At 46.5% G+C, this 27,902-nt stretch overlaps 14 protein-coding genes across 16 annotated transcripts; 6 read left to right on the top strand and 8 right to left on the bottom strand.

Annotated features, from left to right (window-relative positions):
• The first annotated feature begins 311 nt into the window (after positions 1-311).
• LOC6554827 (C2 domain-containing protein 5) lies at positions 312-7,423 on the top strand. Of its 2 annotated transcripts, XM_015153418.2 has the most exons (10): positions 312-639; positions 694-995; positions 1,055-1,400; positions 3,209-3,507; positions 4,384-4,723; positions 4,787-5,908; positions 5,961-6,048; positions 6,106-6,495; positions 6,553-6,825; positions 6,886-7,423. In XM_015153418.2, the coding sequence occupies exons 1-10, from the start codon at positions 476-478 to the stop codon at positions 6,946-6,948; spliced, it is 3,387 nt and encodes a 1,128-aa protein (XP_015008904.1). In that variant the 5' UTR covers positions 312-475; the 3' UTR covers positions 6,949-7,423. The 2 variants fall into 2 exon arrangements, with proteins under 2 accessions (XP_015008904.1, XP_026834982.1); XM_026979181.1 differs by lacking the exons at positions 312-639; positions 694-995; positions 1,055-1,400 and having other exon boundaries at positions 1,423-3,507.
• Positions 7,237-9,127, bottom strand: LOC6554826 (golgin-84). Its single transcript, XM_001981963.3, has 2 exons — positions 7,707-9,127; positions 7,237-7,651 (listed from the first exon to the last, which is right to left on the bottom strand). The coding sequence occupies exons 1-2, from the start codon at positions 9,040-9,042 to the stop codon at positions 7,437-7,439; spliced, it is 1,551 nt and encodes a 516-aa protein (XP_001981999.1). The 5' UTR covers positions 9,043-9,127; the 3' UTR covers positions 7,237-7,436.
• Positions 9,128-9,266: 139 nt separating this feature from the next.
• Positions 9,267-11,380, bottom strand: LOC6554825 (tRNA modification GTPase GTPBP3, mitochondrial). The gene is made up of 3 exons (XM_001981962.3): positions 11,116-11,380; positions 10,435-10,740; positions 9,267-10,378 (listed from the first exon to the last, which is right to left on the bottom strand). The coding sequence occupies exons 1-3, from the start codon at positions 11,302-11,304 to the stop codon at positions 9,392-9,394; spliced, it is 1,482 nt and encodes a 493-aa protein (XP_001981998.1). The 5' UTR covers positions 11,305-11,380; the 3' UTR covers positions 9,267-9,391.
• A 1,475-nt stretch (positions 11,381-12,855) lies between these two features.
• LOC6554841 lies at positions 12,856-13,882 on the bottom strand. Its single transcript, XM_001981961.3, has 2 exons — positions 13,298-13,882; positions 12,856-13,243 (listed from the first exon to the last, which is right to left on the bottom strand). Exons 1-2 carry the CDS (start codon positions 13,724-13,726, stop codon positions 13,055-13,057), a joined length of 618 nt encoding a protein of 205 aa, XP_001981997.1. The 5' UTR covers positions 13,727-13,882; the 3' UTR covers positions 12,856-13,054.
• A 131-nt stretch (positions 13,883-14,013) lies between these two features.
• LOC6554840 lies at positions 14,014-15,092 on the top strand. Its single transcript, XM_026980903.1, is given in 5 exon segments — positions 14,014-14,402; positions 14,458-14,541; positions 14,543-14,737; positions 14,790-14,906; positions 14,963-15,092. Coding segments are annotated over 5 exon segments (915 nt in total).
• A 63-nt stretch (positions 15,093-15,155) lies between these two features.
• LOC6554839 (keratinocyte proline-rich protein) lies at positions 15,156-16,108 on the top strand. The gene has a single exon (XM_001981959.3). The coding sequence runs from the start codon at positions 15,300-15,302 to the stop codon at positions 15,996-15,998; it is 699 nt and encodes a 232-aa protein (XP_001981995.1). The 5' UTR covers positions 15,156-15,299; the 3' UTR covers positions 15,999-16,108.
• Positions 16,034-17,065, bottom strand: LOC6554838. Of its 2 annotated transcripts, XM_001981958.3 has the most exons (4): positions 16,814-17,065; positions 16,510-16,748; positions 16,330-16,440; positions 16,034-16,267 (listed from the first exon to the last, which is right to left on the bottom strand). In XM_001981958.3, the coding sequence occupies exons 1-4, from the start codon at positions 17,030-17,032 to the stop codon at positions 16,123-16,125; spliced, it is 714 nt and encodes a 237-aa protein (XP_001981994.1). In that variant the 5' UTR covers positions 17,033-17,065; the 3' UTR covers positions 16,034-16,122. The 2 variants fall into 2 exon arrangements, with proteins under 2 accessions (XP_001981994.1, XP_026836695.1); XM_026980894.1 differs by lacking the exon at positions 16,034-16,267 and having other exon boundaries at positions 16,366-16,440; positions 16,506-16,748.
• Positions 17,066-17,578: 513 nt separating this feature from the next.
• LOC6554837 lies at positions 17,579-18,393 on the top strand. Its single transcript, XM_001981957.2, has 2 exons — positions 17,579-18,088; positions 18,227-18,393. The coding sequence occupies exons 1-2, from the start codon at positions 17,586-17,588 to the stop codon at positions 18,381-18,383; spliced, it is 660 nt and encodes a 219-aa protein (XP_001981993.1). The 5' UTR covers positions 17,579-17,585; the 3' UTR covers positions 18,384-18,393.
• Positions 18,394-18,396: 3 nt separating this feature from the next.
• Positions 18,397-19,352, bottom strand: LOC6554836. Its single transcript, XM_001981956.3, has 2 exons — positions 18,779-19,352; positions 18,397-18,717 (listed from the first exon to the last, which is right to left on the bottom strand). The coding sequence occupies exons 1-2, from the start codon at positions 19,261-19,263 to the stop codon at positions 18,561-18,563; spliced, it is 642 nt and encodes a 213-aa protein (XP_001981992.2). The 5' UTR covers positions 19,264-19,352; the 3' UTR covers positions 18,397-18,560.
• A 60-nt stretch (positions 19,353-19,412) lies between these two features.
• On the bottom strand, positions 19,413-20,255 carry LOC26526626. Its single transcript, XM_015153910.2, has 3 exons — positions 20,085-20,255; positions 19,632-20,032; positions 19,413-19,572 (listed from the first exon to the last, which is right to left on the bottom strand). The coding sequence occupies exons 1-3, from the start codon at positions 20,187-20,189 to the stop codon at positions 19,413-19,415; spliced, it is 666 nt and encodes a 221-aa protein (XP_015009396.1). The 5' UTR covers positions 20,190-20,255.
• A 151-nt stretch (positions 20,256-20,406) lies between these two features.
• Positions 20,407-21,472, top strand: LOC6554835. Its single transcript, XM_001981955.3, has 3 exons — positions 20,407-21,087; positions 21,143-21,253; positions 21,312-21,472. The coding sequence occupies exons 1-3, from the start codon at positions 20,414-20,416 to the stop codon at positions 21,445-21,447; spliced, it is 921 nt and encodes a 306-aa protein (XP_001981991.1). The 5' UTR covers positions 20,407-20,413; the 3' UTR covers positions 21,448-21,472.
• Positions 21,473-21,592: 120 nt separating this feature from the next.
• Positions 21,593-22,818, top strand: LOC6554834. Its single transcript, XM_001981954.2, has 3 exons — positions 21,593-22,413; positions 22,470-22,580; positions 22,683-22,818. Exons 1-3 carry the CDS (start codon positions 21,614-21,616, stop codon positions 22,816-22,818), a joined length of 1,047 nt encoding a protein of 348 aa, XP_001981990.1. The 5' UTR covers positions 21,593-21,613.
• Positions 22,819-22,839: 21 nt separating this feature from the next.
• Positions 22,840-24,918, bottom strand: LOC6554833. The gene is made up of 4 exons (XM_001981953.3): positions 24,514-24,918; positions 23,739-24,267; positions 23,283-23,597; positions 22,840-23,108 (listed from the first exon to the last, which is right to left on the bottom strand). Exons 1-4 carry the CDS (start codon positions 24,842-24,844, stop codon positions 22,856-22,858), a joined length of 1,428 nt encoding a protein of 475 aa, XP_001981989.1. The 5' UTR covers positions 24,845-24,918; the 3' UTR covers positions 22,840-22,855.
• Positions 24,919-25,490: 572 nt separating this feature from the next.
• LOC6554791 lies at positions 25,491-27,616 on the bottom strand. Its single transcript, XM_001981952.3, has 4 exons — positions 27,504-27,616; positions 26,109-26,987; positions 25,851-26,039; positions 25,491-25,785 (listed from the first exon to the last, which is right to left on the bottom strand). The coding sequence occupies exons 2-4, from the start codon at positions 26,924-26,926 to the stop codon at positions 25,512-25,514; spliced, it is 1,281 nt and encodes a 426-aa protein (XP_001981988.1). The 5' UTR covers positions 26,927-26,987; positions 27,504-27,616; the 3' UTR covers positions 25,491-25,511.
• Positions 27,617-27,902: the final 286 nt, after the last annotated feature.

Below are 27,902 nucleotides of genomic sequence, written 5' to 3'. Positions count from 1 at the left end.
TCTAGATATAAAACATGCTATTTTTAATTTCTACAGTTTAATTTACAAAACAAGTTAAAATCCAAAAAAGGTTATAGCTCTAAAATTATGAAAAGAACATACAAATAGAGGCTTGCCATTATTTGTAAGGATATTTTACGTAAGCATATATCAAAAATATATCCGGAAGGTATACTTTAAATTGTAGTTAAAATGACTCCAGCCAGTAATTTTTTTTTAGTTTGCTTAAGAAAAATTAAGGTGATTATTGCTTAATGACTTAAAAACCCCTTTTATTATTATTTAGATTAGCAAAATAAATCTCTAAGCAGTCACAAGGACCTAATCTGTTGGTAAATTGCCATTCGCGGACTACGGCCACACTAAGCACTGGGAAAAATGGAAAACACAAGATAAAACGTGAACCCTTCTGGACGAAATTCGGTGGTCACAATCTGGTATCTGGTGAAAAGGGACAACAGGCGAGAGCGACAGGATGCCGGGCAAGGTGGGGGTGAAGATTAAGGCGGCGCGCAACCTGCCCGTGATGGACAAAAGCAGCGAAACCACGGACGCCTTCGTGGAAATCAAACTGGCCTCGGTGACCCACAAGACGGATGTCTTCCGCAAGAGTTTGAATCCCACCTGGAATACCGATTGGTGAGGTCCGACCATTCACTAACTCCATATATTGTAACCCTTGCTGTCCGATAGGTTCCGTTTCGAGGTGGACGATGCTGAGCTCCAGGATGAGCCCCTGCAAATCCGCCTGATGGACTACGACACATACTCCGCGAACGATGCGATCGGAAAGGTCAACATCAGTTTGAATCCCTTGTGCTTGGAGAGCTCTAGTCAGGCGGTGCACGGCAAGGGCACCGTGCTATCCGGCTGGATTCCCGTTTTCGACACCATGCATGGCATCCGCGGCGAGATCAATGTGATTGTTAAAGTTGATCTGTTCTCGGACGTCAACAAATTCCGTCAAAGCTCCTGCGGCATCCCCTTCTTCCACTGTATAAACATTAATATATTCTTTAATGAAATCGTCTAATTATACTCTTTTCTTCAACAGCTCAGTGTGTGCCATTTGGCTACCGCGCCCAAGTGATTCATGGCTTTGTTGAGGAATTAGTGGTTAATGACGATCCGGAGTACCAGTGGATCGACAAAATACGCACCCCGCGTGCTTCTAACGAGGCTCGCCAGGTGGTGTTTCTCAAGTTGTCGGGTCAGGTGCAGAGGAGAATGGGCCTAAAGGCTATTAATATGGGTGCTAATGCCGTCATCGGTTATACCCAGTGCTTCGATCTGGAGGGCGACGTGGGAGTGGTGGCCCGAGGCATTGGAACGGCTGTCACGCTGATCAAGGACACTAGCACAAGTCAACCGAACAGTGCGGATGTGGCTCTGATCGAAGAGTGAGTATTTGGTGGCACTACGCGCTGTCTGATTACTCAAACCTTTTGACTTATTTTGCTGTTTACAATACTCTTGCAAAGCAATTGTCATATTATAGCTGTCTGATTACATGATTACATAATGTTATTATCCATGTCTGTGCTAGTAAAAGTATTTCTTATCAGGGTGCAAGAGTATTTGAAACTTCGGTTCCCGAAGCCAACCTACCCTTGATTGTACAAACAATTTGTTTAGCATCTGTAGCTGAAAGTAGGAGCTAGTAGAAAACGAACTTAAATAATTTCTAAAGCGAATTTTTTCTTCTTTTGAACGTTCTTCCCCACACCGAAATCTCTCCGACGATGTTCATCCCTCAATATCTTAATTTTCGCTCCTTGTCGTATCGTATTGCACTTTCCAATCGTTGTCGTTTCGTTGTTGTGTCGTGTTTATGTTTATAAAACATTAACGTACCATCTTATCCAAATACGGCTAGACTGACACAAAAGTATCTAGACTTCCTCAACTGTGCGGGGGCAAGCAGCTCAAGTTTGCCGCTTTCCGGCCGCACGCCGCAATATCGTCTCAATATCTATAGGGAACCCAGCTCGTCGGCGCCCTCGTCTGCAGCAGCGGCGGCAGCAGCAACGATGTTTTACTTGGAGAGTGCCAGCAGCGACACCGAGGATGCGGAACTGATGCAGGATCTCATAAGGCAAGAGGACGAGCGTGGCGATCGAAATCGCGAAAAGAAACTACGACACCGTATGCGCCGTCTAACGCTCTCTTCGAGTAAAATTTTTAGTCAGAAATACGCTACACTTATCCGACGGATTGAACCAAAGATACCGGAGAATGCTACACAGTCGTTGAGCAGCATCTTTGGCGGGGCCACTGCAGCCACCTCGAGTTTTAGGCGGCGACGCAAGTCTCGTTTCGCCGCATCGACATCCAAGTCCTCGATTCCCCCTTTTATAACAAGATCCATTAGTAGCGATTCTAACGTCCGTCCTGGTCATATGCCCGTCAAGAGTTTCCTTACCGTGCCAGGGTTGATGGAGTATCAAGAGAACACCCGCTCGGCACCTGATTTGCCAGGGGATGAGTTTCAGGCTAGGACTCGACCTACATCAAATTACTCAACTGAATCAGAAGACTCTCTGCAGTTGGATCTGGAAATAGGTCCACCTGAGAGCAATGGGGAAGATTCCCCGGAAGAGGAGGAGGATCTACAAGATAATTGGATTAAGCCAGGAGAGACTCGGAGCTGCGAGAACAGCCAGAAGGATTTGGGTCCTAGCCACCACAATCTGCTCGACGACCTCAAAGGCTTCTCACGTCGCCTGCAAAAGTTAATGCATCTGAGCCCCAAGTGTAGTAAGTTAGAGAACAGACCAAAGCATCCGTTTGTGCCCTCGCTGGAACGCAAGCCGTATTACAGCTCGCAACCGGAGCTGCCTAGCTGCTCCACTGATTGGCTGGGATCCAACCTCAGCGGATCCTCGTCCATGCTGCAATTGAACTTTCTCCCCAGTTACGAGAAGACCATGCAACGCAGTGCCTCGTTGAATCATCTAGTTGCCTCCGATACTCCTATTCCACCCAACACGTTGCTGCTGAAGGCGCCCGAGCTGCGCGTCTGCCCTTCTACACCCACTCCCACCCAGTCCAATCTAGTCGTCTTCGATTACAATAACTCCCCTTGCCTCACCCAATTAGATCAATCTGTAAATATCTCTAATAGTACTAACCATAGTAACCACAATAATGAATCATCATTGCTTGCTCCATTTGCCATTCGACAACAACAACCACCACGCGTAATTAGATCCAGCACCGAGCTCCAACAGCAGCCCTGTTCCACAGGAGCAGCCGCAAGCACTGGACCGTCCAATATACCCACAACGGTGGAGGGTAGTAGTCCCAATTTGAAACGCTTCGCCTCGCCGGTGAGCAACAGTCGTCTAAAGTTGACGCCCAGTCCCTCGAAAAGTGGCATCTCGGCGACAACAAATGCGGATAGCGCATCCACATCTACAGCCTCGACGGCCACGACAATGGTGCCGGCCACCGTCGGCGAGATCTGCCGCAGATCCTCCGACTCCGACCTTAGTGTCACGCCCAAAGGTATGTAGGGGAGCCAGCCTATGTAAACAGCCCTGTTTTCGAATATGTTTTAAACGTATATTTAAAGTGTTCGCTAAGCTGAAATCGTATTCTTATTTAAAATCGGAAACATGACTGTTTAGGGAGTATCATTCCCTTTAGTTGATAACTAGAGTTAGGCTGTAGACTATAAGCATCTTAACACCAGTGGCTATCAATATTTGTGTGTTCTCTGTCAACGTGTCTTTTTCTGACCGTCTCGTCTCTGAGTAACCATAAACGTATCTTTCAACGTTCTATCCTTGCGTCCGCTGCCACATCTCGCTAGCAGGCATAGCCTTTACGTTCCACCGGAAGCGTAAGTAGATGCTCCGCCTAATCTCAGTGTCCTTTCTCGATGTAACTCTGTGTGTCTGTGCGTGCTCCTTTCTGTCTCTTTACACCCTGCACTTTAAGCAGGTTATTGCTCTTCTGTATCGCCATGTCTTGAATGCTTCATCCGATCTGATCTGTCCTTACATGTTACACTACACCATCATCTCGTGTCATAGAAGTGGGACTTGGTGTGTTCTGAGGATCTGAGTTTATAGGTTTACATTTGATTTAATGTTTTTTAAATTAAACTATTCAAGTGCCCCAGAGCTTAAGTCTGGGCGTTACATTTGGAATATAACATTTATTTTAATTAATTATCATAATAAAATTTTTATTGAAAATTATATCGGCCCATATTTTCACCATTTTCTGTCAGCCTACTCCATATCTCCAACACTCCATACGTGTTTAAGATATTCTGATGTAAATATAAATGTAATCGCTATGTGTAAGACCCGGAAAAGCAAATCCAAGTGCACATGAAAGGCTTATAGTACCTTTGCTACCCTTTTTAATTCCCAGGAAACTCCATATGTGTGGCCAGTGAGCGTCTGGTGGCCGCCACGGCAATGATGCGTTTAACGCAGCCGACGGTGGGAGTCAAACCCGGAACTGCGGCCGACAGTCTGGATATGTTGGAGTATCCCTTCCTGACAATGACAAAATACCCGACGGGCTTCATTCTTCATTTGGGCGCAACGGTCGCGGCACGTTCCGTAAAACTGCTGGAGCGCGTGCCCAATCCGGATGAGCCGGAAGTACGAGACAGCTGGTGGACGGAGCTACGAATGGAGATCCGATCGCATGCCCGGTCCCTGGGCTGTAATGTAGTGCTAGGTTATGCCGAGACCACAACCATATCGTACGTAAATTGCAATAATCTATTATATTGAAATGCCTGAACTCACCTATCTTTGTTTTTTAGTGACGATGTCTGCGTTTTATCTGCCACTGGAACGGCGGCTGTGATTAACATGGTGTTTAATCGATCTGTATCGCAAACCGATATCTTTACCATGTCAAAAGCAACCGCCAGCGTTGCGGCCATGACGAATTCCGTGGAGGACGGAAATGGAAGCACCGCCGGGGATACGAGCATTGGCAAGGACAGCGGTTCCCTGGGTACCGGTAACAGTTCGGGAGGTAAACGCTATGGACTTCCCCCACTCAATGGACCCCGGAATGCCTGTGCCATCTGCCACATACCCTACAACCTTAGCTCGGTGCCTTTCAATGTGAAGATGAAGAAGTGCGCGGTTTGCCGCAAGGGAAGAGTTCCGGATGTACTGCTCGCTACACTGGAAGTGCCTGAGTTTATGCAGGTTACAGGAAGAGGTTGCTTCATGCAGGCCCAAGTGGTGCGTGCCAAAAGAGATCTGCGTGCGGAGCTGAACGCCAAAGAGATATCGGATGGTCTGCCCTTCCTGGAGTACGAACTGCATCGAGTGCTGATTAACAAGCTGAAGGCCAAGGGCATGAATGCTATTTTTGGACTACGCACGCAGGTTGCCATCGGCGAGCGTATGATAGCGTTGATAGCCACGGGAACGGCTCTATTTCTCACAGCTTTACCGGTGCCGCAGGTACCGAAGATCGTGGCAGGCAACTCTTGGACCGACAAGCAAAAGCTAAATGAGTTGCAGAAGAAATTGCAAGAAACGTTTGAACGTAACCAGGAGATATACCAGCTGAAAAGCTTGGATCCGGATTTGGTAGCCAATGTCGGTGGAGTACCTTCCACAGGCGCCTCTGGCGATAAACAATCAGATACAGACGACTCTGATGAAGAGGAGATGAACGAGATCGATCTGAACTGTGGCAACAAGGAGTTGTGTGTCCTGGAAGTGGACGATATCGAGGACTTGGAAATCATATCGCTGTTAATGGAGCCATATCCGCCGGAAGGCTTCCATGTGGTTAATACGCAACAGGTACCGGGAATGCTGGAAATGGATACAGTCAAGAATCTGCAAATGTTTACCCAAGTGTGGCGCGCTCGACTCGAAGTGGGCCAGAGTGTAAACGGCTTCCCCAAACACTTTCAGAGGTAAGTTCGTAACGTTTACCGTGATCAGCACTAAAAATATTTGGTTTCCCAGACTGTTGCAGACCATTTACTTCAAGCTACGCACTATGATACCCTGTGCTATCTGCGATCTTCGCTTCCGACTGGATCTGCCAGAGACGGTAAGGGAATTGCTATAACTTTGATCATAAATCATTAACTTACATGTTTTCCTACAGGATCAAATTCAATTGCTAGTCACTGGCATGGCTATGGGCCTAAGCGATGCCAACAGAATGAAGTACCGCGGACGTGGACGACCGGCTCAGCAACAGCAGCCGGCACCTCAACAGCAGAACGGATTTCATGATGGCACGGTGCACGTCACTCAATCTCAGCCAGAGTTACACGGAAAACGAATGCTGCAAGAGGAGGATTACATATTTCCGTTGGACGAGGATCAGATGGTGGACACACCCACGCCAACCAGCACCGCTATTCCGCCATTCGGAATGAGCTCATTTAAAATGCGAAAAACTTCGCCATCTCGTCTTAACAACCTTGGTTCGGGATTGCCTTCAACCGGAATTAAGCCGTTGAACGTTGGGTCGGTACCACGTAGCCGTTATGTAAGTCTATTAAAATATCATTGATGTCGTTATATTAATAATATTATTCCTTGGCAGTTTCCTCTGCGAGATCGTTATGGCGTGGATGTGACGCCACTGAGTTTCATACCTGGTGGCCGTATAGATAAATATTTGGGCAACCTGAACTTTTTCTTTATTCGGGAGAGCACCTCGATCCGGGAAATCGGTGGCATCAGCGGATTTGTCCATGGCTTTATTACCGAACTGCTGGCTGTAGTGAGGGCTCACATCGCTTCGCTGGGCGGAAATGCCATGGTCTCTTTTTACATCACCGAACTAATGTTGTTCGATAATCAGCACAAAAATCAGGTAAGGCAAACCATAATCTACACACCCTTAAGTTTTTCCACTGAAATCTTGTATTCTTAGGGCCAGTGCCTGATTAGCATCGGTGGCGATGCTGTCTATGTGAGCTACCATGCCGATGACTGATATAAAAACTTACGGGGCATATAGCGCATGTTTTACGCGAATCGTCCCAAAAGCGTTTACTCTCTATTTTCTTCCGCTTAGCTAGAACTATCAGCTCTGCCCAGCAACTGGAGTTAAACTGAAGTTAAACTAATTCACATTTACTTAACAACTTTACAGCGTCTGTAGATGGATTCTTTATGCAATATCTGAACTGTGAGGAATCATTCTAATCCTAACTTAGTGCGAATTTTTTCGGTCTTGTTACTTGTTTGCTTGATGTTTTTAGCGTTAAATCAATTGCAATTTCTGTACATAGTTGATGTTTATTGAATATTGAATTTAGAACGAGTGCGAGACACAAGTATACTATCGATATATACAATTGTTGCAACCACAAACATGACACATATACTCGTACCCCTAGATATCCAATTTTGGCGTGTAAAATACAATACATACAATATTATTGAAATACAACAATTGCTCAATTAAATGTATTTGCTCGATTAGTTTGGTGTAGTGGAGAGCAGCACAAACATGACCCAAAGGTGGAGCAGAGCCACATAGACGATCACGGAGACCCGCATCATGGGATAGCGACGCAAAAAGGTTCCCACACGAATGCCCATGGAGTCCGCCTGGCGAAGAGCTCGCTTGAAGCGACGGGCCACACGATTGTCGAATGGACTTGGATGCATGAGAAGCGGAAATTGTGCTTTGACTAAGTAGAATTCACATTTAGGTGCTTTTCGGTACTCGAAGTATGTTGGACTTACCATCATCTGTACTGTTGAGCAACGCATGGCGGGAGCTGCCCCTTTGGCTTTCCATTTCCACTAAGTGCATGTTCTGCTGTAGCTGCGTCTGTGCCTTCTCGTGCTGCAGTCGCAGGGCATTTCTCTCACTCGTAACTCGTTCCAGGAGACTCTGCCGTTCGACCAGCGATTGGGTTAAGGCCTTCAACCGAGTCTCGTAATCGTTTTTGGCCCCCGTGTTTGCTTCTTCGCTCAATCGCTGACGCATCTGCTGAAGCTGCTGCTCTCGCTCTTGGAGGCGAGTGGCGGCAGCAGCCATTTGGTTACTAAGCTGCTGCCGAAGTGATGCCAGTTCCTGGGTGAGCACTCGTTGATCGGATTCGGAGGTCACATTGTGTTCCCTTGCCTGTCGCAACTCCTTTGCTAGGGTTTCCTCACGTTGGCGGGCTGAGCTCAGCTCCACCTGTTGTTGTCTTTCCTGCGAAATGTAATCGTCCAGCTGCAAACGCGCCTTTTGCAGTTCCTCATTGGCGTGTTCTAGTTCTTGCTTGAGTGACTCGTGCTCTATTTGCAGAAAACGTGTTTCACAGTCTTTCGACACCAGGTTTGGATCTGCGCCCTCCTCTGTGGGCTTAGCCTTCAACTCTGCTATGAGGGAATCCTTTGCCTGCAGGGCTCGCTGAGCTTTGATTCGATATTCCTGGAGCTCCTGGCGCTGCTGTTCCGTTTCTTTCGTTTGCATTTGCAATTTGTGAGCGGCGCTTATGTATTCCTGCTGCAACTTGGCCAGATTGGTTTCCAGTTCGGATATGGAGTGCACGTAGGCCATGTTGGCAGCCTGGGCCTCATTGTGGTCATGAACCGCCTTGTCCCGCTCCTCGGAAAGAGTTTTAACCAGAGCTTCCAGCACCTGCGTGTGCTGATGCAGATCGAACTTTTCGGTTTCATTATTGAGATCATCTAACCGCAGACGAAGTTCATCCCTCTCGGCTGTGATCTCATTCAGGGCGATCTTGAAGGCGGCCAATTCATTTGTGTCCATTGAGTTGAGGGATACGTCGGGGCTGTTGGAGAAACTGGCTGATGTGGCCATCTTTTGGCGCATATCCTTGGTGACCACTGAGCCTCCGCCCTCGCTTTTCACACTAGATGAGCTATTGGCCCCCGAGCGCCTCACTGGCGACAGAGTCGACTTCATGGACGTGGACAGAGACTGGGTGCTGCTCGTCATGCTCCTGCGCATTGGATCCGCTGATCCGGTGGAGTTCTCTGTCTGCAGGGCCGTTGCCGCATTTTGGTCCAGCTTGTTCAAAATGTTTTCGGCCTTATCTGCCAGTCCTGTGATCCAGGATGACATACTTTTCTAAAAAAAAAAAACAAATCTCTGCGAGCAAAACACGTAAACAATATCACAGTGTGCCCAGGTCTTTGTTGACTGCGGAATGGTCAACTCCCAGGTTAAGGCCACACTAAGCGTAACGGTATTATTTTGATTTATAATAATATATTTTGATTCAATGAAAAATTCTATAAAAACACATTTAAGATGATTTTTAATAATAGTAATACAAATTTGGCTTATCCGTGCAGAAAGTTTAGTTTATTATCCTTATCAAAACTCTAAAGGTACAATTGAATATTTCATTCAATACTTCACGGGGCAGTATAATTTTCGAAGCTCACAGCTATAAGCTATCTTTATCTCTTCACTTTCCAATGCAAAAGTCCTTGAAGACGACGTCGAGTATATCTTCGCAGCTGATGTGTCCGGTGATGCGTTCGATGCAGCGCACGGCGTTGCGCAGCTTGGAGGCGGCAATGGCCATGTCAGGGTAAACATCTGGTCTGTAATCTCGGAGGAAAATGTCAATGTTCTCAATGCAGCGCTCCAGTTGTTGGCGGTAGCGTGTGTTTGTGATGCGTGGATTCTCCGCCTGCGGTTCTCCGCACAGTTCTTGCAGCTGCTTCTCCAGAGATCCCAGAAACACGGGCATCTTATCGGGCTTATGGCATGATATGGCTAAGACATTGGACAGCTTGTCCAACTGTTGATGCTCCTCATCCGACAAAGTGTCCGTTTTATTGGCCACCAATTGTAGGCGTTTTCCTGAGCACATGTCCAGGGGTATATCCAACTCGCCCAGATAGCTATCTACAAACGGAGCAACTGCGTCATCGTGCGTCAGCTGTGCAATGTTCTTGGCTTCTGCGAGGAGCAATATCAAATCAGATTGGACCACGCAGTTTTTGGCTCTCTGCATTCCCTCCTGCTCTATACTATCCGTGGTATATCGGCGTAATCCGGCTGTGTCTGAAAATACCACCGGGTATCCTCCGAAATTATGCATTGTTTCTATAATATCCCTTGTGGTGCCCGCCTGATCCGTCACTATGGACACGGATCGCTGACAGAGGAGATTGAGCAGACTACTCTTGCCCACATTAGGTGCTCCGATGATCACAGTACGAACTCCGTCGCGGAGGAGCTCTCCCTGCCGCTGGTCACTCAAATGTTCGCGAATCTCGCGTTTCACCGCTTTCAGTTCTTTGCCGAGTTGCAGGATGATGCCTCCCTCGATTTGCTCCTCTTCGGCGAAGTCGATGTAGGCCTCCAAATGGGCAGCACAACGGATAAGTCGACGGCGCCAGTTGTCGTAGAGGCGCGCCAGTGCACCGGTGCTTTGTAGCAATGCCTGGAGGAAAAGTGGGTTTATAACAAAATTAACGAGACCCTAAGTCCACTGCCCACCTGCTTTCTCTGCGCCTCCGTTTCAGCATGGATAAGATCGGCCAAGCCCTCCACCTCTGTCAAATCCAGTTTGCCCCCAAAGAAGGCTCGCTTTGTGAACTCTCCTGGTGCCGCTGGCCGCAACCCATCCACTCTTCCCAGCGCATCCAGCATGGCCGCAATGACTGCCAGGGATCCATGCACCTGGAACTCGCAGGAATCCTCGCCAGTGAAAGAAGCCGGTCCCGGAAACCAAAGTAAAAGTCCGCGGTCAATCATCTCCTTGCTGGCGGGATGGTAGAAGGATTTCAGATACGCCTGACGAGCCTATTTGTAAAAGTATTTATAAGGGAACTATTACAATTCACTATTATAGTAGAGGTTTCACGTATTTAAATATAAATAGTTATACAAATGAAACCTGGCAGCTTGCCAAATATAACGAACTAAGTTGAGAAATATTTCAATTTATATACTTTGTTTAGTAAACTTAAACAAATTTTTTTTTTAATTTGTATATGTATTTTTATACAAGACTTTTTTAAACAGTCCAAAAATTAACTTTTTACTTAAAATATAAGGAACAAGTCTTTTCATTTGTATATAATTATAAATTGTGGATACTAGGAAACAAAGCTATTCAATCTATAGGTCATGATCCTTCCTACGTCGGATAATATATGCATATATTTATTGACTTGCCTTTGGCTCGTATTCTTTGTTTGCAACAATTGCTCGGAGGGCCTTCTTTGTTTGCGGCCCGGAGACGCGGATTACCGAGACGCCGCACTTGACATGACCGGAACTGAGGCTGTAGATGGTGCATCCGCTGCTGGCAAAGCGCCGGAAACTGCCCAAGAAGCCATTGGACGCGTTTCGGAGCAGCGCCATCGCCGAAAAACAATTAAAAACCAACCGCCGAATAATAAACAATTAAATGTGATATTAAGTGTGACCGCGGAATGGCCGTTACAAAAATATATCATTCCGCTCGGAGATATATACTAAAGAATTGTGCATAAAAGATTGCGAGGCGGTGGTATACTTGGCTAAATTTTAGTTCTGACACAAACCTTTTTTACGCTAAATTGTATTTTTGTACGTCGGAAAAATGTAATAAAAAATCTATTAAATATACTTTATATGATGTCCCTATAAATATTTATTGTCAAGTTATTTTTAAAAATAACGATTTTCAACAAAAGTAGTTAAGTAATAATCAGTTTATTGACCAGAGCATTTGATATTATGGTCTCAATGGCATATCTCGATGAACTTGTAAATAAATCTTCACTTGATTTGATTTCAAATTTGGTAATTTTATTTTTTTTGCGATTTGTTGCAAAGGTTTACGATGTTACCCCTTACAAAAATTGCAAATTTTTTTTCTCTTATTTCACATTTAGTTGAGGTATGGACCTTAGAACTTCAGTCTTGGGACATTTTTGAATTACTACAATACCATTACATTAGAAAAATTAAAAAAATATTGAAAAAAATAAAATTCTAAATTTGAATGCAGATTTTTAGAGAATTGCTCCAGAAACATTTAGAGGTATGCCACTTCAAAATCCGATTAAGATCAGTTGAGTTATGGACCGTAGAACTTCAGCCTTGGGACATATCTTGATTTTTGTGAATTTCTACAACATTATAACATCAAGGAAATGACAAAAAAATTGAAAAAAAAATAAAATTCTAAATTTGAATGCAGATTATTAGAGAATTGCTCCAGAAACATTTAGAGGTATGCCACTTCAAAATCCGATTAAGATCAGTTGAGTTGTGGACCGTAGAACTTCAGCCTTGGAACATATCTTGATTTTTGTGAATTTCTACAACATTATAACATCAAGGAAATGACAAAAAAATTGAAAAAAAATAAAATTCTAAATTTGAATGCAGATTATTAGAGAATTGCTCCAGAAACATTTAGAGGTATGCCACTTCAAAATCCGATTAAGATCAGTTGAGTTATGGACCGCAGAACTTCAGCCTTGGGACATTTCTTGATTTTTGTGAATTTCTACAACATTATAACATCAAGGGAATGACAAAAAAAATTGAAAAAAAATAAAATTCTATATTTGAATGCAGATTATTAGAGAATTGCTCCAGAAACATTTATAGGTATGCCTCTTTAAAATCCGATTAATATAGGTTGAGTTATAGGGTTTAGAACTTCAGCTTGAGCTACTTTTCTTTGAACTACTTTTGAACTACTACTTTAGAATACCTTTTCACTCTACGAGTAAAGGGTATTGAAATTTCTTCCTAATTCCGCTAAAAAATGATAAAAAGCATTTGCATTTTACATATCTCGAATAGCCCTTCGAAAATAACGAATTTTAGCCAAAAGTATTTTTCGGCATTTTTGGCCAAAGTAACCATTGAATTAAATTCTCAGCAGATATTTTAGCTGTTTGACCATTTTTGACAATGTTATGATGATCTCAATAAACTTACATATGTTTTATTAGCAACAAATATCACATCTGGACTACAGACACAGTACAACATTTTCGGATTTGGACGCATTAAAATCTGATGCCTTGGACACTATTAATTTGATCAGGCTACTAAGATAAACAATTGCTAGAATTTCTGATGAGAATACAACTGTCAAGTATAACCGGATGGATTAGTATAGGAATTGGCGTTGTCGGGTGCTACAGGCGTTTGACATCCGGAGCGATACAATGGGTGGTGGACAGCAATCGGTGGCCCGAGCAAATTTGTTGCGCTGGATCATCGCCGCATTGGTATCCCATTGGTTGATAAAGGCACGTGCCTCGTCGTCACATGGTTTTGCCGTGCTTGGGCGGTCTCCCTGAAGAAAAGAAAAATATGGGAATCTGTAGATTGATTTCTTTCCATTAAATACCTGAGTTCGGCGACGTCGGGGGGCCTCTGTGTCCATCGTTTCCAGGAAATCCCGCCTGCGATTTCGCTTGGTCGCCACACTCTCCGGGAAATTGACCCAAGTGCACTCGTAGTTGCGCTTCTCCAGTTCCCGCGGATGGTACTGGTCGTTGTCGAAGCGCTCCTGATCGTCTCCGGCGGAGATGCGACCGCTGTGGCCCTCGTCCTGCTCCCACATGGAGCGTCGTTTGTTCTTCTTGTACACATCCGCTTTCTCCCGCTCCCTGAGTATCTGATCGTCGGGCAGGTATTGACTGGCCACCTTACCCTGTTCCCGGGTACGCTGGTACCGCCTGGCTATGTGGCGAGTGGAGGCGCATTCGATCCGCGCTCGGAGGAGCTCGATGCAGCGGTTCACCATCATCCGAGTGCCACCGTGTATGTTAACCATCCTCGGAATATTTTTTTTTTCAGTTATAGGAATTTTATTAAAAGAGTTAGTGAACTGTGCAAGTTAACTATTGAAATGCCAAAAAGTAGCCTGCTTCCAAAGAGGCGGCGTGTAACAAAATGAATCCGCTCGCAACAAATCGAGGTGACATGTAAGGTGCGTACGAGTCAAAGCACACCTGATGCTGTAAGCCAGCCCATCTTTCTTAATTAGCGCTGCTCACCTGGCCTCAATTTTGCACGACTAGTACCTGGCACACAGTTCAGTTCAGTTCTCAGAGTGGCGGCATGAGGTCTACGATTTTGGTACTTCTTTGGCTCGGAGCCATTAGAGCGGCTTTTGGGAATCAAACCCATCTGGTGGACTCCTCCTTGGAGAATCGCTTGCTATCGCGGCGAGTGCGTGCTTTGGTATTTCCGGACAAGGCTGCCATCCTCCTGACCGCCGCCCTAACTAAACTCATTTTGGGCGGACGACCAAGTGGACTCCAGTACAGCCTGGAATTTGATATGTATGTTCCGGTTCCCGACACCGTCGAGGGTTGGCAGCCCAAGATTCTGAAGAGGATGAAGCCGAAGCCAACGTCAAAGCGCCGATATGATTGGTCATATACCAAAAGACCTGAAAGCTATCATCCATACTATGCGGGGCCTTATAGAAATGCTCATTACCATAGGTAAAGTGTCTATATCAATCAGTTGAAGAAATAAATTCGAAATTTTAAGTTTCAGTCCGGACATTAATAAGGTTCCATTCTACCAAGCAACAACGAGGTAAAATTAAATGAATAATTTTGAAGGACTTTAACATAGCTTGAAAATATTTCAGACCCTCATTGAATAGGGCCTCTTTCTATCAAACCCCATGGAGTTGGTCCGCAAATCGGAAGAACTCAAATCAACCGGTAGAAGAAGTTTATGAATCCTGGGATCAAGTGCCCAGCTGGAAGTTACATCGTGGATACAGAGAGCGCAGAGAGATTTTCGATCAGTTTGAGGCCCTGGGAAAAGTGTAAGCCTTAGGCACTCCACAAAATAATTTAAAACAACCCACCAATTTACAGTTTTCAGTTGGACCTAAGGTCCTGTATCAAGAGAGCCATGTGTGAGCTAAGGGCCAAATTAAATGCTGGTGAAGATCAGGGGTTTCTCATGGAGGATCTAATGCGCATTGTGCTGACGTAAGTGAAATGATATATTGTGCCATAATGTGCCCATTAAATAAGCTATTCCTCAGAGTTCCCGAGGAGGTGACCGATGATAAGTACAGGCATCGCATGGATATCCAGGACTGTTCCCGATTCTACGCCCCAAGTTGTCCGTACAATGTTCTAGACTTTCTCGCCCAAAGTGGTGCAAAATTGTAAACGTAGTAAGCCGATAATCAAACTTTCGCCCCACGTCATTGTACTGTGATTTCGTATTACCCAGAGCTCACAGTTCCTATTCCGTTCTCTGACTGGATAGGTCTCTAACCTCCCAGTGTCGTGTTCCTCGAAATTCCATCTAAATTTGCGGCCCAAACTTTTTGGAAAATATATTTCGGCTAAAATTCAAAATTCCAGAGCTTCATAATGGCACTGAGTGTTAATTCCTCTCGAGCGCTGTTTCGTCCATCCCCAATGATTTTGGGTGCGGTTAACAGCTGTGTGCGATTTGCATCTGGTTGCGATAAGAAGGGAGAGAACCGGTGTCCCAAAGCGATGACCAAGTTCCCCTGCGGCAAGCCCCAATTGCAGGCTCCGCCTGAGAAGAAGAAAAAGATGATCAAGGCAGAGTCCATGTGGCTGAACCCATTCTGCGATCCTGACGACACGGCCTGTCCGTTCAATCCGCGCTTCGACGATATCTACTATGTCGAGTCGGACAAGGCCAAGCGGAAGTATTGGCAGACATGGGTGGCCTGTCCGGCCATCCAGATCAAGCCCAAGAAGATATGCTGTTTCGCCAAGGCCAAGCCGGCTCCTGTCAAGCGGCGCAAGCCATCGGCCAGGCCCTCGACCGCCTGCCCGCAGCCCTGTCCGGATCCCTCGGAAGAGGATTGTCCCCGACTGGCCCGTCGCTGTCACCGCGATGGCCGCCGACCACCCTCGTGCAGAAGGGAACGGGGACCCTTGCCGTGTGTGAAGCCCCGGACGCCGTATCCCTCCTTCTCAGAGTGCCGGCGTCTCAAGCCCGGCGCAGCGCCCCTCAAGGAGTGCAACTGTCTGGTGAAGCCGCTGCTCTGCGAGATTTGGGCCGAGTTCCGACGACGAGCCATTGCCAAGAAGTAGAGCCGTGGCTCTGATTATATAAAGCGCTTTTACGATTCTACAGCATATACACTTTTTATTTGTATGAGGAAATTAAATTGTGTGCCCTGAGTGCCAGCACGGATGCCGGATGTGTGATGTGTGATCATTGAAACGGATTCTTGGCCATGTTGGTCACTAGGACCCAGAGCAGCGGATTGCAGTCGCTGTAGGTTCGCTCGCAGTCCGCTCCTCCACGTCCCGCGTCCCGGGCATGCAGATACTTGCTGGCCACATTGTCCAGGGTGGGTCTAAAATTGTATTTCAAGTACATTTGAGCACTTCATTCCTGCCGAGTAATATGGCTACTTACACCAGCACTGCGTTCACGATCTCACTGAAGATGTTGCTGTTCTGGAAGGGTTTCTGCGCGATTTCGCATATGCTTCTTAGCAGGCAAACTCCGCCGTGAGCACCATCTAATCTGCGGAAAAAGAATTAAATTTAATAAACTGTAGGTAGATAGTTAGCTAATCCCTTTAGTCATACTCACTGCTCCATGCCTACTTCGATGGCATTGTAGACCCAGGTGCGGGCCTCGTCGTGCAGGACTTTTGACTGCATGTCCTTGCGCCATTCGCGAGCTGTAGACACAAAGGTGGTGGTGTTCCAGAAACTCCACCAGTATAGCGGAATGGTGGTGGGTATCCACTGGCCTTGCACGTTAATAAACCACCAAAAGGACTGTGTTTTGTCGGTCTGCTTCACAGGATACGCCAGGCTCGGTACTAACTGAAAGTGGATTCGATAAGTGGAATGGTTGGAGATGTGACGAATCTACCATGTGGTAATCCCACCTTGACAACGCCCTGTCCATTGTAGATGGCCACGCGTTTGGACCGACGCAAAGAAGCAAGACTGCTGTTGCCGCTCTCATCTGGATGGCTTATACTTTTGCCAATCCTTAAAAAAGGTTCGTCTGAGGTGTAGATGTTCTTTGTGAGGCTCAGCACCAAGTCAATGGTGAATAGCAAACTGAGGAGCAACAAAAGACAGGTCAGAACTCTGTGTACCATCTTGTTTGTGTTCCAGTGCAATGCTAACTAATCGTTCTTTGTTTAAACTTGGATCTAAGCCACGACACACAAGGAACGCAAGATGTGTTTGCCTAAGAAATTGACAGATTCGTATTGGGAAGAACGCACAGAAAAAAATAAATTGAACTAAATTCGTGTTAAAAAGTTCATGTTTATGGCACTTTTTTAGTAGTATATAATAAGAAGATGTCTTCAGCTTATGTGAAGGGTATAAGACAACATTTAGATAAAATCTGAACTTTTTTCTGTGTGGAACCAAGAATAGCTTTTCCCAATGACTGAAGACCTTTGGGTAATGAAATGTTCTTGTGGAAAGAAATGGAGCCAGCCGAAGATGTCTCTTGATTAATGATGGAGCATGCGTTCCACTTTCAGAGGTGTTTTGTGGACCGTTCTAATTGCTATTCACGCATCTGGCTGTGGTCGTTGATCCGCTCATTCACAGCTCGCCTTAATTAATCCCCAAATAGACAATGGAGTGCTCTGGATTTCGGGTGTCTCGTTGCATGATTCCCAATTGGATCACATCGCCATGTATCGCCCAAAGCTGCAGAACGTCGGAGATCTCGGCCAGGTCACCCTGCTGCTGATCACCCTTTTTCGACCCATTCATGGACTTCTGCTCTATCCCGCCTCGACGGTGCTCCAGCTGACCTCATCTGTCTCCATTCCCGCCGACCTCAACACCCGCACCAAAGTCTTCATGGACATGGGCTTCCAGATGAACTACAACCTGCCGGCCACGGTGTCCGCCTTCTACAATGCCACCATCTGGGCAGATGAGCTGTCCCGGAGGCAAAAGCGCCAGTTGGACAACAGTCTGGATGCAAATCTGCAGCAGTTGGATCTGGAGGGCGGCATGCATCCGGGTGATTTTACGGCCGGACAACTGTACAAGGGTGTAGAAAATATGCTCGAGACCTATGGTTTCCACAGATCCTGTCTGCTCCGAAGTGTCTGTGAGCTGGCCCTGCATCCCTTCGCCGAGAACCACTTCTATGGAATGGTCACCGAAGTCATAACCTTCCTGCTCACGTAAGTTTTCAACTCTAAACTCTTTTTTTGCTATTTTACTTTTTATGAGTTAGATAAAACAATAATAAATATTTCAAAATACAATTATACTAAAGAAGATATATGTATTTATTTAGAAATTTCTGATTTTTATTGCAGACCATCTCAACACGAGGGATTCACTGAGGACGAGCAGCATTATCGTGATAGATACGAAAAAGCCGAGCAAATTGGCTTTCTCGGTGGCCAGTGCCATCTATCATATCCGAGTTGTGAAGCAGATATCATAAATCTAGTCACCCGACTGGTCAGATGAAATAAATATCTTAGCCATAACATTGTCGCTTATTTAATTGGTCCAGATTATTTCTGCAATGGCACACAGTTGCAGTTTACAATTAAGCTTCATTGAATTGAAAATGCCTTCCTAAATTATTATGCCTCTAGGCCAGCTGCTTGTCCACAATCAGTTTAATGAATCAGGTAAATACTGCTAGCTCAACAGGCTGCTGATGCCACTGAGAAAGTCCACGGGGCAGTTGGAATATATATGTCCACAATCCTTTCCAAGAAATCCTTGTTGTTCAGCAAGTTCGTAGACTTCTCGGTAAATGTTTTCCCCAGGTGCAAAGGCCTCATGCAAAGAAGGCCTGCAATTGAAAGTTATACCAAAATTCAAAGACTAAATATAACGTTTTGATTTTTACTTACGTAAGGGTAAACGTCAGCAGGGCGTTGAGCATATTGTTTTCTATGTCCTCGAAAGGATGTCGCGCCAATTCACAAACACTGCGCAGCAGGCAGGACTCATCAAAGCCATACTGCATGAGCATATTCTCCAGACTCTCGTACAGCTCTCCGGCCGTAAAGTCACTCGGATGCACTGTGGACGCAGCTTGTGGTAGATACTTTGCGGTCTCATTCCACAAGTGACGCTTTTCCCGCCGCGAAAACTCATCTGGCCATATGGTGGCTGCGTAGAAGGAGGACGGTTGAGCCGGCAGGGCGTAGTTCATCTGAAGACCCCAATCCCAGAAGACTTTGCGATCCGGAATGACCACGGGCACGGACAGCGAGGAGGTGATCTGGTAAACTGAGGATGCCGGAAATAACAGAGGGAGCTCAGCCCGGATGGGTATGGCAATGCTGCACAGCAAGAGCTGAGCTCCAATGAAGTGGACGCCAGTGAGATACATTCTGATCTGCTGACCATCACACCGAGAAGAATGTGTATCTCAACTTGATTTCTTGACAACACAACGCACTGCCCTAATTAGTGACTGCTAATGAAACGCACAGACATTGCAATTTACATGTAGACCTATTTCCACAGCTTTTATTAGTTCTAGTGAAATATTACTTGACTCATGAGCTGCAACACATCGTGTTTGCAGTGGGAATATAAACTCAAGCAATCCCGACCAAGGAATCCATCTTGCTCGGCCAGTTCGTAGGCATTTCTGTACACGTCTTCGTCATCCCGAAAACCTTCGTGTTGGGAGGGGCTACAAAAATGATTATAAATTAATTAACTAAAAATACAGATCTCTTAAATTATTCTCACCTCAAAACAAAGGTGACTATGTCGCTGAGCAAGTGCTGGTGGTTGTCATCGAAGGGGTGCTGTGCCAATTCGCAAACACTTCTTAGCAAGCACGTTTCATGGAATCCGTATCCTGCTAAGGTATCCTCAAGGAAAGCATAGAGTTCCCCAGCCGAAAAGTCCTTGGGATGCATACCAATGTCCTTATCATGTCCATATTTGGTGTAGAAGTTCTTATCCGTCAGTTCCAGTTGGGGCACTTCGCGTTTCGCTTTGTAGTTGGCGAATCCTGGCCAAATGGGTATACTATAGAACTCAGTCAGGTTATAAGGATAGTTGTAGGAGATGGCGAAGCACCAATCAATCAGAATACGACGTTCTGGATAGAGTTCAGCAATGGGTATGGACACTGAAAGTGTCAGCTACAAGGGATGAGTTAGTATTATAGCCCAGATATTATCAGACTTTACTTACACCCAAGTTGGAAGAGGCTGGCCATAGCAGAGATTCCGATTGATGAGTCAGAATAAGAACCAGGATGCACGTAGTTAGGCAATTTCGTTTCATTTTGGGTACCATTCGTCTTGAGTTTTGAAGGGGAACTGATCGATCGACAAACAAGCGATTTCCAGAATTACTGCACAAATTGGGTCGGTGGGTTAATGGATACATGATCATCGTAAATATACTCGTATCAAGACGTCAATCAGCTGTAGGTAAATATTTGGGCAATCGGTTGGCACTGCCAGAATAACTGGCCTCTTTGGGCAGCATCCATAATTCAAGCTTTTCAGTTGGCTAAGATGCTACGAGCCAAGATCTTTACCTTATTGGTGCTGTATGCCGCTTTAGGCCCAAGCTTGGGAGAATATCTGGGCAAACCGAAGAACACGGAACTTAAAGATGTAGTGCCTAGAGTTTTTTCCCGGCGGCGAAGAGCGGTCTTGTTTCCGCCGGGATCGTTTGTGAAGTTCACCTGCTCCCTTGCTACTGGACTTCTGGCCACCTATCCCAAAGGAATATCATTTGTTTTGGAAGAAGCTGTCTATTTTCCGATACCCGGAGCTGTGGAGGATATCTACCCGAAGAAGTTTCTACCCCAGACCACGACTAAAAAACCGGACAAGCTGCCAGATTCAATTATTTACATACCCGGTACAGATTGGCGTTTTAAGGCCCAGACTTTGCCCAAACCCAAATGGGGACAACCGCCTCCGAAAACCCAACGCATCGACGATGATAGCTATGCCAATCCCTATAAGTGGCAACATTGGAGTCAGAACCAAAAATGGAATACTTACCAATGGGAAGGAAGCGATTCCAACAAGGCAAAGTGGTCGAAATGGACCACACATTCGCCAAAGTGGAAATCCAAATGGAGTCAGCACAAGTACAGTGCAGCCTGGCAATCGCACCATTACCACGGCCATCGCGACCGAAGATCACTGTTCGATCGTTTCACCAAACTCAGTTCCCAGTGGGTACTTAGGTTTATTTTTATATCTTTCTCTCATAATCTTGCACCCCTTAAGGATTGGCATCGATGTGAAGTCTTGTATTTTACGCACCATCTGTGATAGCAAAAGACTGCTGCTGCCACCTGGGTATTCCATGCTGCAGGACATGTTGCGAGTGGTATTCACGTAAGTTGAAAGCCTCTTATTTAAAATTTTAATATTTCATTTAAGCTATGTTTAAAAGTCTGCCCCGTTTGGATGGCTTGGAAGATGAATACAGCCGCATAATGGACAAAGATGCTGATGAATGTGCGGCGGAGCTAAAGTCTAAGTGTAATATGAATTTATTGATTTGGCTGTTGAGTGGCAGACTTGAATAAAGTAAAACTTATTTATCAGTCACGTATTTGGCCAAGACTCAAATTAAGTTCTTCAATTGTTGAAAGTGCAATTAACACCTCAGTACATCAACTACAATGGTAGTAGTACATAGAAATTGGTACTGGTTGTCTTCACTTTGGACATCTCAATCAGTTCTCTTTAGAAATGCGTGTCGAACTGTTGATCGTGTTGGGCTTCGAACTTATCCACTTGACTGTGACCCAGGTGGACTCAAACCGCACGGAGTTGAACCATGTGCTTGATAGAGTCTTTTCCCGTCGAAAGCGTTTCGTGCTATTTCCTCCAGGATCAAATTTGAAGTTTACTGGGCAGCTGAGTAAAGGTCTAATCTCTGCTTATCCGAAGGGTGTGAATATGAATATCGACCAGGCTTGTTATTATCCCGTGCCCACAAAACGCGAAGATGTCTACCCGAAGCGATATCGTCAGAGAACTACGACCACGGAGAAACCAAAGACAACGACGGAAGCCACCTACGTTTGGATACCCGGAACAAACTGGAGATATAAGGCCACTCCTCTAAAGAAACCCATGCCAATTAAACTGCACCAACGCATCGATTTGAGGCCTCAAAAACCAACCTACGTGGATCCGGCCAAGTGGGCACATTGGTCCAAATATGGTCACCGTTACGAAAACTGGTCGCCAGCGAATCACAACTATGAGAAGTACAGGCAGCCTGGCAAATGGAGCAAGTGGACCACGCAGTCGCCCAAGTGGTCAAAACGCTGGTATAGATCTGCAGATGGCGAGTACTACGATCCCGAGGTGGTACCGTATGAGGATGTGAGGTCTCAGCCGCTGTTTGATCCCTACGATCCCGACATGGCACCGCACGAAGTAGCTCACTATCCCGAATTGGCGCATCTCACGGATATGCGCCATTACAACGGACATCGCGATCGCAGGCAGCTTTTCGAGCACTTTGATGGTTTCAGTAAGCTGTAAGGACGAGTCTTAGGTGTAATTTACTATGACTAACTTCTTCGTAATACTTTAGTTTGGGAATCGATGCTAAGGCCTGTGTTTTGAGAGCCATTTGTGATGGTAAGAGGCTGCTGCTGCCTCGGGGATATTCGATGATACAGGATATTGTGAGACTTGTTTTCACGTAAGTTTAAGTTTAGTGCATTTCTACGATATCAGTTGACTAATTTATGTGTGTTTCATGAATATCATCTTCTTATATTTTAAAACACATTAACCAACTTAGACTACCCACCGTATCCGGCGTAGAGGATGACTACTCCCGGGCAATGCAAATGGAAGCGGACGACTGTGACCGCCAGTTTCGGGACTCGTGTAAGCTGAACTTACTGGCCTGGCTAATCGGCGGAAAGTGGAACTGAATAAAAGCAACTTTAAGCAGACTTGGGGAGTGGGTGTTTATTGTATGAACTGGGCCTGCCACATCGACTGTTTGCACTCCGGATAGAGGGCGGCACAGTCCGCCTTGGAGGCGTGGGCCTTGTCGTAGTGGGTGTCGCGATAGGCAACCGGCTCGTTGTCCATGGCTTCCGGAAGGGTGAACACCGCTCGCATCAGTTCGCCCACGAAGGTGCCGGGCTCCTCCTCCGCCGACTTCTGGCCCGTTTCGCAGAGCGTTCGCAATACGCAGTGGTGGCCATGGTGACCTCGTCTGTGGAGGAAGTAAGTCGTTTGGCATGCTAATTAGTGGATAAGTACTTCTCAACTGTAATCCCTGCTGGGTCTACATCAAACTAGTGGCTCAACTTTAAGGTATCTTCAAGAAATACAGGAATAAATGTACACATTCCTTGGGTTTGAAGTCCAATGCCTCAGCGCTACTTACTTGTCCAGATATTTCTCGATTCTCTCGTACAAGGACTGTCGGCTTCTGCGATGGTGCTGGATCTGGAGTTGCTCCAGGCGGCTCATCCTGTCCTCGTGCTCGGTGGCCACTCCACTGCGTCGCTGGCGTTTATGCGGATTGGCTGCATCCGGAATGCTGCGCTTGCCAAACACCGGATATATGCGATGATGTCGAGGAGCCGGCCTTCGAGTGGGTCGACTGGTGGTGGTGGTGGTGCTGGTGCTGTCCTGTCGTCGCTGCGCCGCCGGCGGTGCTTGCTGTTGGCTTTTGAAGCCGTAGTGTCTATCTTTGAGTCTGCAAATGAGAAGGTTAATAATTAAATTAGGAACATGGCTGAGATACAACTGAATAGGATTGAATACCAAGTCCAAACTGAGCAAAGCCATTTTGGAGGGATGGAGATGTTTTTAATACGTAGTCTTAGTGCAGTCTTACCTTGAGTTTAGAGCCCAGTAGGGATACCGTGAGTTCTGGGCGTGAGAGTAGCCTTCCGTCCACTTGGCGAATGGATTGCTCGAGCTGGAGCTGGAGCTGGAGCTGACTCCCGGACGACTGTAGAAGTAGTGGTTGTCCTTGCGCCTGCCGCCCTTTGGCCGTGAGGAGTAATAACTATCCGCATATCGATGCGACGGATGCATGGGAGTGCGGAATACGGGCGAGTGGCTGTAGTAGGAGTTGCTGCCACCCGAGGATGAGCCGTAACTCGACAAATTGATGTAGTTGGGCTTGTAGTCCGGCGGCCTGCTCGTCGTGGTCACCGAGGCATCCACATCCGCATCCACATAGGTTATGTTCGACACGGTGTCGTTACGACTGATGTCTATTGTGCCGTCCTCCAACTTGGTCAGCAGATCGTCCAGCTCCTCGCTGGGCGGCTTGCTGGGCAGCTCCCAGGCCAGGGCCACCGTAATGCCCAGAATCAAGTAGTTCGTGTGGTCCACCACTCCCACAATCTCATCGTACACTGAACGGATGGAGATTTGGAGAACGGGGGTAATTGAGGCATATGATTTGCATTACGACAGTGGCGTAGTAAGGGGTATTAAAAAAAGGTTTTATATTCGTAAGATACACAAGTTTAGTCTTTGTAATTAAGCTCTAAATATTCAGGATTTTTAAATGTTTGTGTATTGGAATTGCGACAACCCCGCAACGAATGCAATGTAAAATACCCTTCAGCTTCGCCACTGTCCCGTGACTGAGGACTTACCCATCTGAAAGGAGCTGCCCTCCGGAAATACCAAATAACGTCGTTTCCGGGACAACAGCTCCTGGCTGGCTGACTGGCTGTTCTGGACGGATGCGGACGCAGACTCATTCAGCCGCATCTCGATGAGCTGCTCCAGGCTGCTGTCCGCATTGTTTATGTGCAGTGATGGTGGGCTCCCGGTTGCCAACTGGATGGATTCCCCGGTCTTCAGTGCGTCGACCAAGTTGGCCAGCATGAGTAGCGCCAGGATGGTCGGCCAGCAATTACCTATTGGGGAATTTCCCCTCTCGATGGCGTTGGAGCAGTTCCCCTTCTTTTTCCGAGTCCACATTTTTCCAACCTGCTGTCGAAGCGTTGTCCATGCGGCAACTGTTGGCCAACTATCGCGCTGCTGGCCTAAACCGAAAGAGCGAGGCGGCAGCAGAAGCGTTCTTGGCCAAAACTTGGCTGTTAATTGTGAGTAGTGGTGGTGGCCAGCCAGCTTTCCCTCCAGAAAGTTTCCAGTTTCAGTTTGAACTCCGTTCGTTAAATTTCTTTCGCCCTCCTTTGTCTCTCATTAGTTTTCACACTTTTCGTCTTTTGTGTTTTGCCAAGCAGTTTGTCTTGCAGAGCTGCTTCTTTTGCGTTTGCCTTTGCCTTTTGCTCCGAGTGCTCATTGGTCTATTTAGAGGTTCAAATTACTTTTTCACGCTCCCAACTTTTGGTTTACTCGCTTTATCCCGAAAGTAGCACACTTCCATCTTATTCCGATAGTGCTGCGGAGTTGAAGTTAAAGTAATGTGATCACTAGTCTCCGTTTTTCCGGGGACAAACTCAGATGCTCCCCCCAAATCGGTAAATGCTTTCAGCTGGAAGTGAAGAAACTTCCAAATGACTTTTGTGCAATCTTTCTTTACAATATCCGACTAGAATTGTAGTTACCATTGAATGCAGTATATAACTTGGAATAAAACTCAATAGCGTGCTCATATTTGCCAGCCTTTTATTATATTTCTTGTTCAATCCAACCAGAATGTGTGATTGCAATCGCCGTAGATTTGCCGACAGTCGCCCTGTTGCCGATGTGCCGCCAGATAATGAGGTGAAATCATTAGCTCCAGGTCCCCCGGCTCCTTCACGTCATCGCCGCTGGGCAATTGGAAGATGGCCGAGAGCAGTTCCATTATAAAGCTTTGTGGCTTGACCACACTCGTCCCTCGCAGGACATGCTGTTGCCTTTGGGCGGATTCGCAGAGGGCGCGGAGCACACAAGAGGTGCCATTTAGTCGTCGCCTGGGGGAATACAGGTTCACTACACCACTGAGCGAAATGATTTATGGTGGGCGTCTTGAACTCACGACTTGTACAGGCGTTCGATTTTGCCAAAGAGCAGCTGCCTCGAGCTGAGATGCTGCTCCAGGTGGAGTCGCTCGAAGTGGGCATCCTGCTCCAGACTTCGTCGCCTCCTGCGCCTGGCGAACACGGGGTATATGTGGTGTTTGGGTGGTGCTCGCAGCACTTGTCGTGGTCGCTGGGTGTAGCCATAGCTGCAAAGTATATATATTATAATATATGTAATATTTTAACTTTATTCTGTATATTTCAGCTTTACTTACTCCCACTTCGAGGGGCCCCACATGTGCTGTTTCTCGCGCCAGTTCTGCTGCAACCGCTGTCCATTCCGCGTCCACCAGTTGCCCGTTTCCGCCGCCGCCGACTCCCCCCTCTGCTGCCAGCCGGCGAGCGACTGTCGCGCATGCCAATTAGCAGGAATCGCCGCCTGGCCCTGCTGACCATTTGCATTTGCATACGCATCCGCATTTGCATATGGGTAAGCGGCCGGGATGCGCTGGATATTCGTGTAATACGAGTGGGTGTCATGCTCATTGGCCGCATATGCCGGTGGATTCGCTGGCGGTGCGTGCACTGCCTGCCAATTAGCCGAGCCTGCTCCTCGATTGTCCAGTTCCAGATTCGGGGACTGTGGGTCCGGTTCTGGATCGGGAACGCTGCCATTCCGGCGGACAGTGCCGATGGTGCCGTCGTTGATGCGCGTGAGCACGTTTTCAATCAGCTCGCTGGGCGGCTTACTGGGCAGCTCCCAGGCCACGGAGCAGGTGATGCCCAGGATGGCGTAGTTGGTGTAGTCTATGATGGGTATGATGATGTCGAACACCAGCTGAAAGGAGGAGCCCTCGGGGAAGAGTAGGTACCTTTTCTGGCGATGCAGGCGCACCATCGCATCCCTTCCGGATTCAAGTGGACCAGCAGGAGCAGTAGCAGTGGGAGCAGGTGTAGTGACCACTGCGTGGAAGTCATTCGAGTGACCATTACCACTTGGTGCACTATAATTTTGGATCAGGCAAAGAGGCAGCAGCAATATGAGCAGAGTGCCGACTCCAGCACATCCAATTACTTTGATTGTTTTTCCCATTTTTCCTTAATGGCAACCAGCAAAAGTCACTTGGTCAACACTCGGCAGCCAAAAGGTAGTTCTAATGGGGGCATTTGCATAGGAGAGTTGTAAAGGACATAAATCTCAGAATTTATTCACATTTTATAATTATAATTACTATATACATATATAAATTTATAAATTTAAGAGCGGAGTTTTTGAAAGCAATGGGAGTATCTCTCAAGAGTGTTTTACTATTGGAGCAGGTTCCACCATTTTTATTTTCACGAATTGTGCCCCTTTTGTTCACCAGTGTAATTGAGCAATCGAACATTCCGATTGCTGCGTGCCTGGGCACTCACATCGAAAAAAGCGGCGACGAAATTTGCATAATTTCACTTTAGCTGTGACGCTTCCATTTGCCGGCACTGCCAATCATGCGTTAAATTAATGCAATTTTCGACAATATTCGAGGCGCAAGAGATGGCCGATGGCCGATGGTCGATGGTCCAGTTTGATTCCGTTCCGATCGGGCTGCACAATTAAAACACTGCCATTTTGGAGGGGCCAAAACTCCGGGCGGAATTGAACGCGAATTTATGAAGCAGATAATTACCATGAGAGGCGAATTGGTGCCTCGATTGGGAGCGATTTGGCCGGGCCTAAACTTTTTATTTTACGATATGTTGATGCCATTAGCTGTCCGAATCGAACTGGCACTGAAACTGATGCCACGCATTCCGGCCAGCGATTTTGGGCCAGTTCGGCCTGGCAAAGTTTAATTGTACAATTAGCACCCAATTGAGTGTCGTTAACTCGGTTCGGTGGCATCCCAAGTGCTCTTTGGAAGGTGCTAAATAGTCCGATCCATTTGCATCGCATCTCCCAATTGAAATGGCCTGCAGCTGAAGTACTAATTCCTCGATTTTTCACTCTAACCAGCCCATTCATTTACTACGTTGTCAAATTGCCCGATAACAGATTGTTTAATTACTATATTTGGACGGCGATTGCT

This window comes from Drosophila erecta, unplaced genomic scaffold (assembly GCF_003286155.1).
Source record: "Drosophila erecta strain 14021-0224.00,06,07 unplaced genomic scaffold, DereRS2 tig00000000-arrow-pilon, whole genome shotgun sequence".
Taxonomy (NCBI): domain Eukaryota; kingdom Metazoa; phylum Arthropoda; class Insecta; order Diptera; family Drosophilidae; genus Drosophila; species Drosophila erecta.
Note: the sequence above shows the minus strand (reverse complement) of the source record. Positions and strands in the feature narration are given on the sequence as shown.

Coding starts and splice junctions, on each gene's coding strand:
- LOC6554834 (XM_001981954.2), top strand. CDS start 21,614: ATGCGTGTCGAACTGTTGATCGTGTTGGGCTTCGAACTTATCCACTTG. Junction 22,414..22,469: donor TTTGATGGTTTCAGTAAGCT/GTAAGGACGAGT, acceptor GTAATACTTTAG/TTTGGGAATCGATGCTAAGG. Junction 22,581..22,682: donor ATTGTGAGACTTGTTTTCAC/GTAAGTTTAAGT, acceptor TAACCAACTTAG/ACTACCCACCGTATCCGGCG.
- LOC6554791 (XM_001981952.3), bottom strand. CDS start 26,926: ATGGGAAAAACAATCAAAGTAATTGGATGTGCTGGAGTCGGCACTCTG. Junction 26,040..26,108: donor TGGGGCCCCTCGAAGTGGGA/GTAAGTAAAGCT, acceptor TATACTTTGCAG/CTATGGCTACACCCAGCGAC. Junction 25,786..25,850: donor ATCGAACGCCTGTACAAGTC/GTGAGTTCAAGA, acceptor GTATTCCCCCAG/GCGACGACTAAATGGCACCT.
- LOC6554825 (XM_001981962.3), bottom strand. CDS start 11,304: ATGGCGCTGCTCCGAAACGCGTCCAATGGCTTCTTGGGCAGTTTCCGG. Junction 10,741..11,115: donor ACAAAGAATACGAGCCAAAG/GCAAGTCAATAA, acceptor TTTTACAAATAG/GCTCGTCAGGCGTATCTGAA. Junction 10,379..10,434: donor CGGAGGCGCAGAGAAAGCAG/GTGGGCAGTGGA, acceptor CTTTTCCTCCAG/GCATTGCTACAAAGCACCGG.
- LOC6554839 (XM_001981959.3), top strand. CDS start 15,300: ATGGCACTGAGTGTTAATTCCTCTCGAGCGCTGTTTCGTCCATCCCCA.
- LOC6554835 (XM_001981955.3), top strand. CDS start 20,414: ATGCTACGAGCCAAGATCTTTACCTTATTGGTGCTGTATGCCGCTTTA. Junction 21,088..21,142: donor TTCACCAAACTCAGTTCCCA/GTGGGTACTTAG, acceptor GCACCCCTTAAG/GATTGGCATCGATGTGAAGT. Junction 21,254..21,311: donor ATGTTGCGAGTGGTATTCAC/GTAAGTTGAAAG, acceptor TATGTTTAAAAG/TCTGCCCCGTTTGGATGGCT.
- LOC6554827 (XM_026979181.1), top strand. CDS start 2,031: ATGTTTTACTTGGAGAGTGCCAGCAGCGACACCGAGGATGCGGAACTG. Junction 3,508..4,383: donor CCTTAGTGTCACGCCCAAAG/GTATGTAGGGGA, acceptor TTTAATTCCCAG/GAAACTCCATATGTGTGGCC. Junction 6,496..6,552: donor CGGTACCACGTAGCCGTTAT/GTAAGTCTATTA, acceptor ATTCCTTGGCAG/TTTCCTCTGCGAGATCGTTA.
- LOC26526626 (XM_015153910.2), bottom strand. CDS start 20,189: ATGGTACCCAAAATGAAACGAAATTGCCTAACTACGTGCATCCTGGTT. Junction 20,033..20,084: donor CAGCCTCTTCCAACTTGGGT/GTAAGTAAAGTC, acceptor CATCCCTTGTAG/CTGACACTTTCAGTGTCCAT. Junction 19,573..19,631: donor ATAGTCACCTTTGTTTTGAG/GTGAGAATAATT, acceptor TCATTTTTGTAG/CCCCTCCCAACACGAAGGTT.
- LOC6554833 (XM_001981953.3), bottom strand. CDS start 24,844: ATGTGGACTCGGAAAAAGAAGGGGAACTGCTCCAACGCCATCGAGAGG. Junction 24,268..24,513: donor GGGCAGCTCCTTTCAGATGG/GTAAGTCCTCAG, acceptor CCATCCGTTCAG/TGTACGATGAGATTGTGGGA. Junction 23,109..23,282: donor ATCGAGAAATATCTGGACAA/GTAAGTAGCGCT, acceptor CTTCCTCCACAG/ACGAGGTCACCATGGCCACC.
- LOC6554841 (XM_001981961.3), bottom strand. CDS start 13,726: ATGGTTAACATACACGGTGGCACTCGGATGATGGTGAACCGCTGCATC. Junction 13,244..13,297: donor CCCGACGTCGCCGAACTCAG/GTATTTAATGGA, acceptor TCTTTTCTTCAG/GGAGACCGCCCAAGCACGGC.
- LOC6554837 (XM_001981957.2), top strand. CDS start 17,586: ATGTATCGCCCAAAGCTGCAGAACGTCGGAGATCTCGGCCAGGTCACC. Junction 18,089..18,226: donor GTCATAACCTTCCTGCTCAC/GTAAGTTTTCAA, acceptor TTTTTATTGCAG/ACCATCTCAACACGAGGGAT.
- LOC6554838 (XM_001981958.3), bottom strand. CDS start 17,032: ATGGTACACAGAGTTCTGACCTGTCTTTTGTTGCTCCTCAGTTTGCTA. Junction 16,749..16,813: donor ATGGACAGGGCGTTGTCAAG/GTGGGATTACCA, acceptor ATCCACTTTCAG/TTAGTACCGAGCCTGGCGTA. Junction 16,268..16,329: donor ATCGTGAACGCAGTGCTGGT/GTAAGTAGCCAT, acceptor ATACAATTTTAG/ACCCACCCTGGACAATGTGG.
- LOC6554836 (XM_001981956.3), bottom strand. CDS start 19,263: ATGTATCTCACTGGCGTCCACTTCATTGGAGCTCAGCTCTTGCTGTGC. Junction 18,718..18,778: donor CTGCTGACGTTTACCCTTAC/GTAAGTAAAAAT, acceptor TTTCAATTGCAG/GCCTTCTTTGCATGAGGCCT.
- LOC6554826 (XM_001981963.3), bottom strand. CDS start 9,042: ATGTCATCCTGGATCACAGGACTGGCAGATAAGGCCGAAAACATTTTG. Junction 7,652..7,706: donor GCTCAACAGTACAGATGATG/GTAAGTCCAACA, acceptor AATTCTACTTAG/TCAAAGCACAATTTCCGCTT.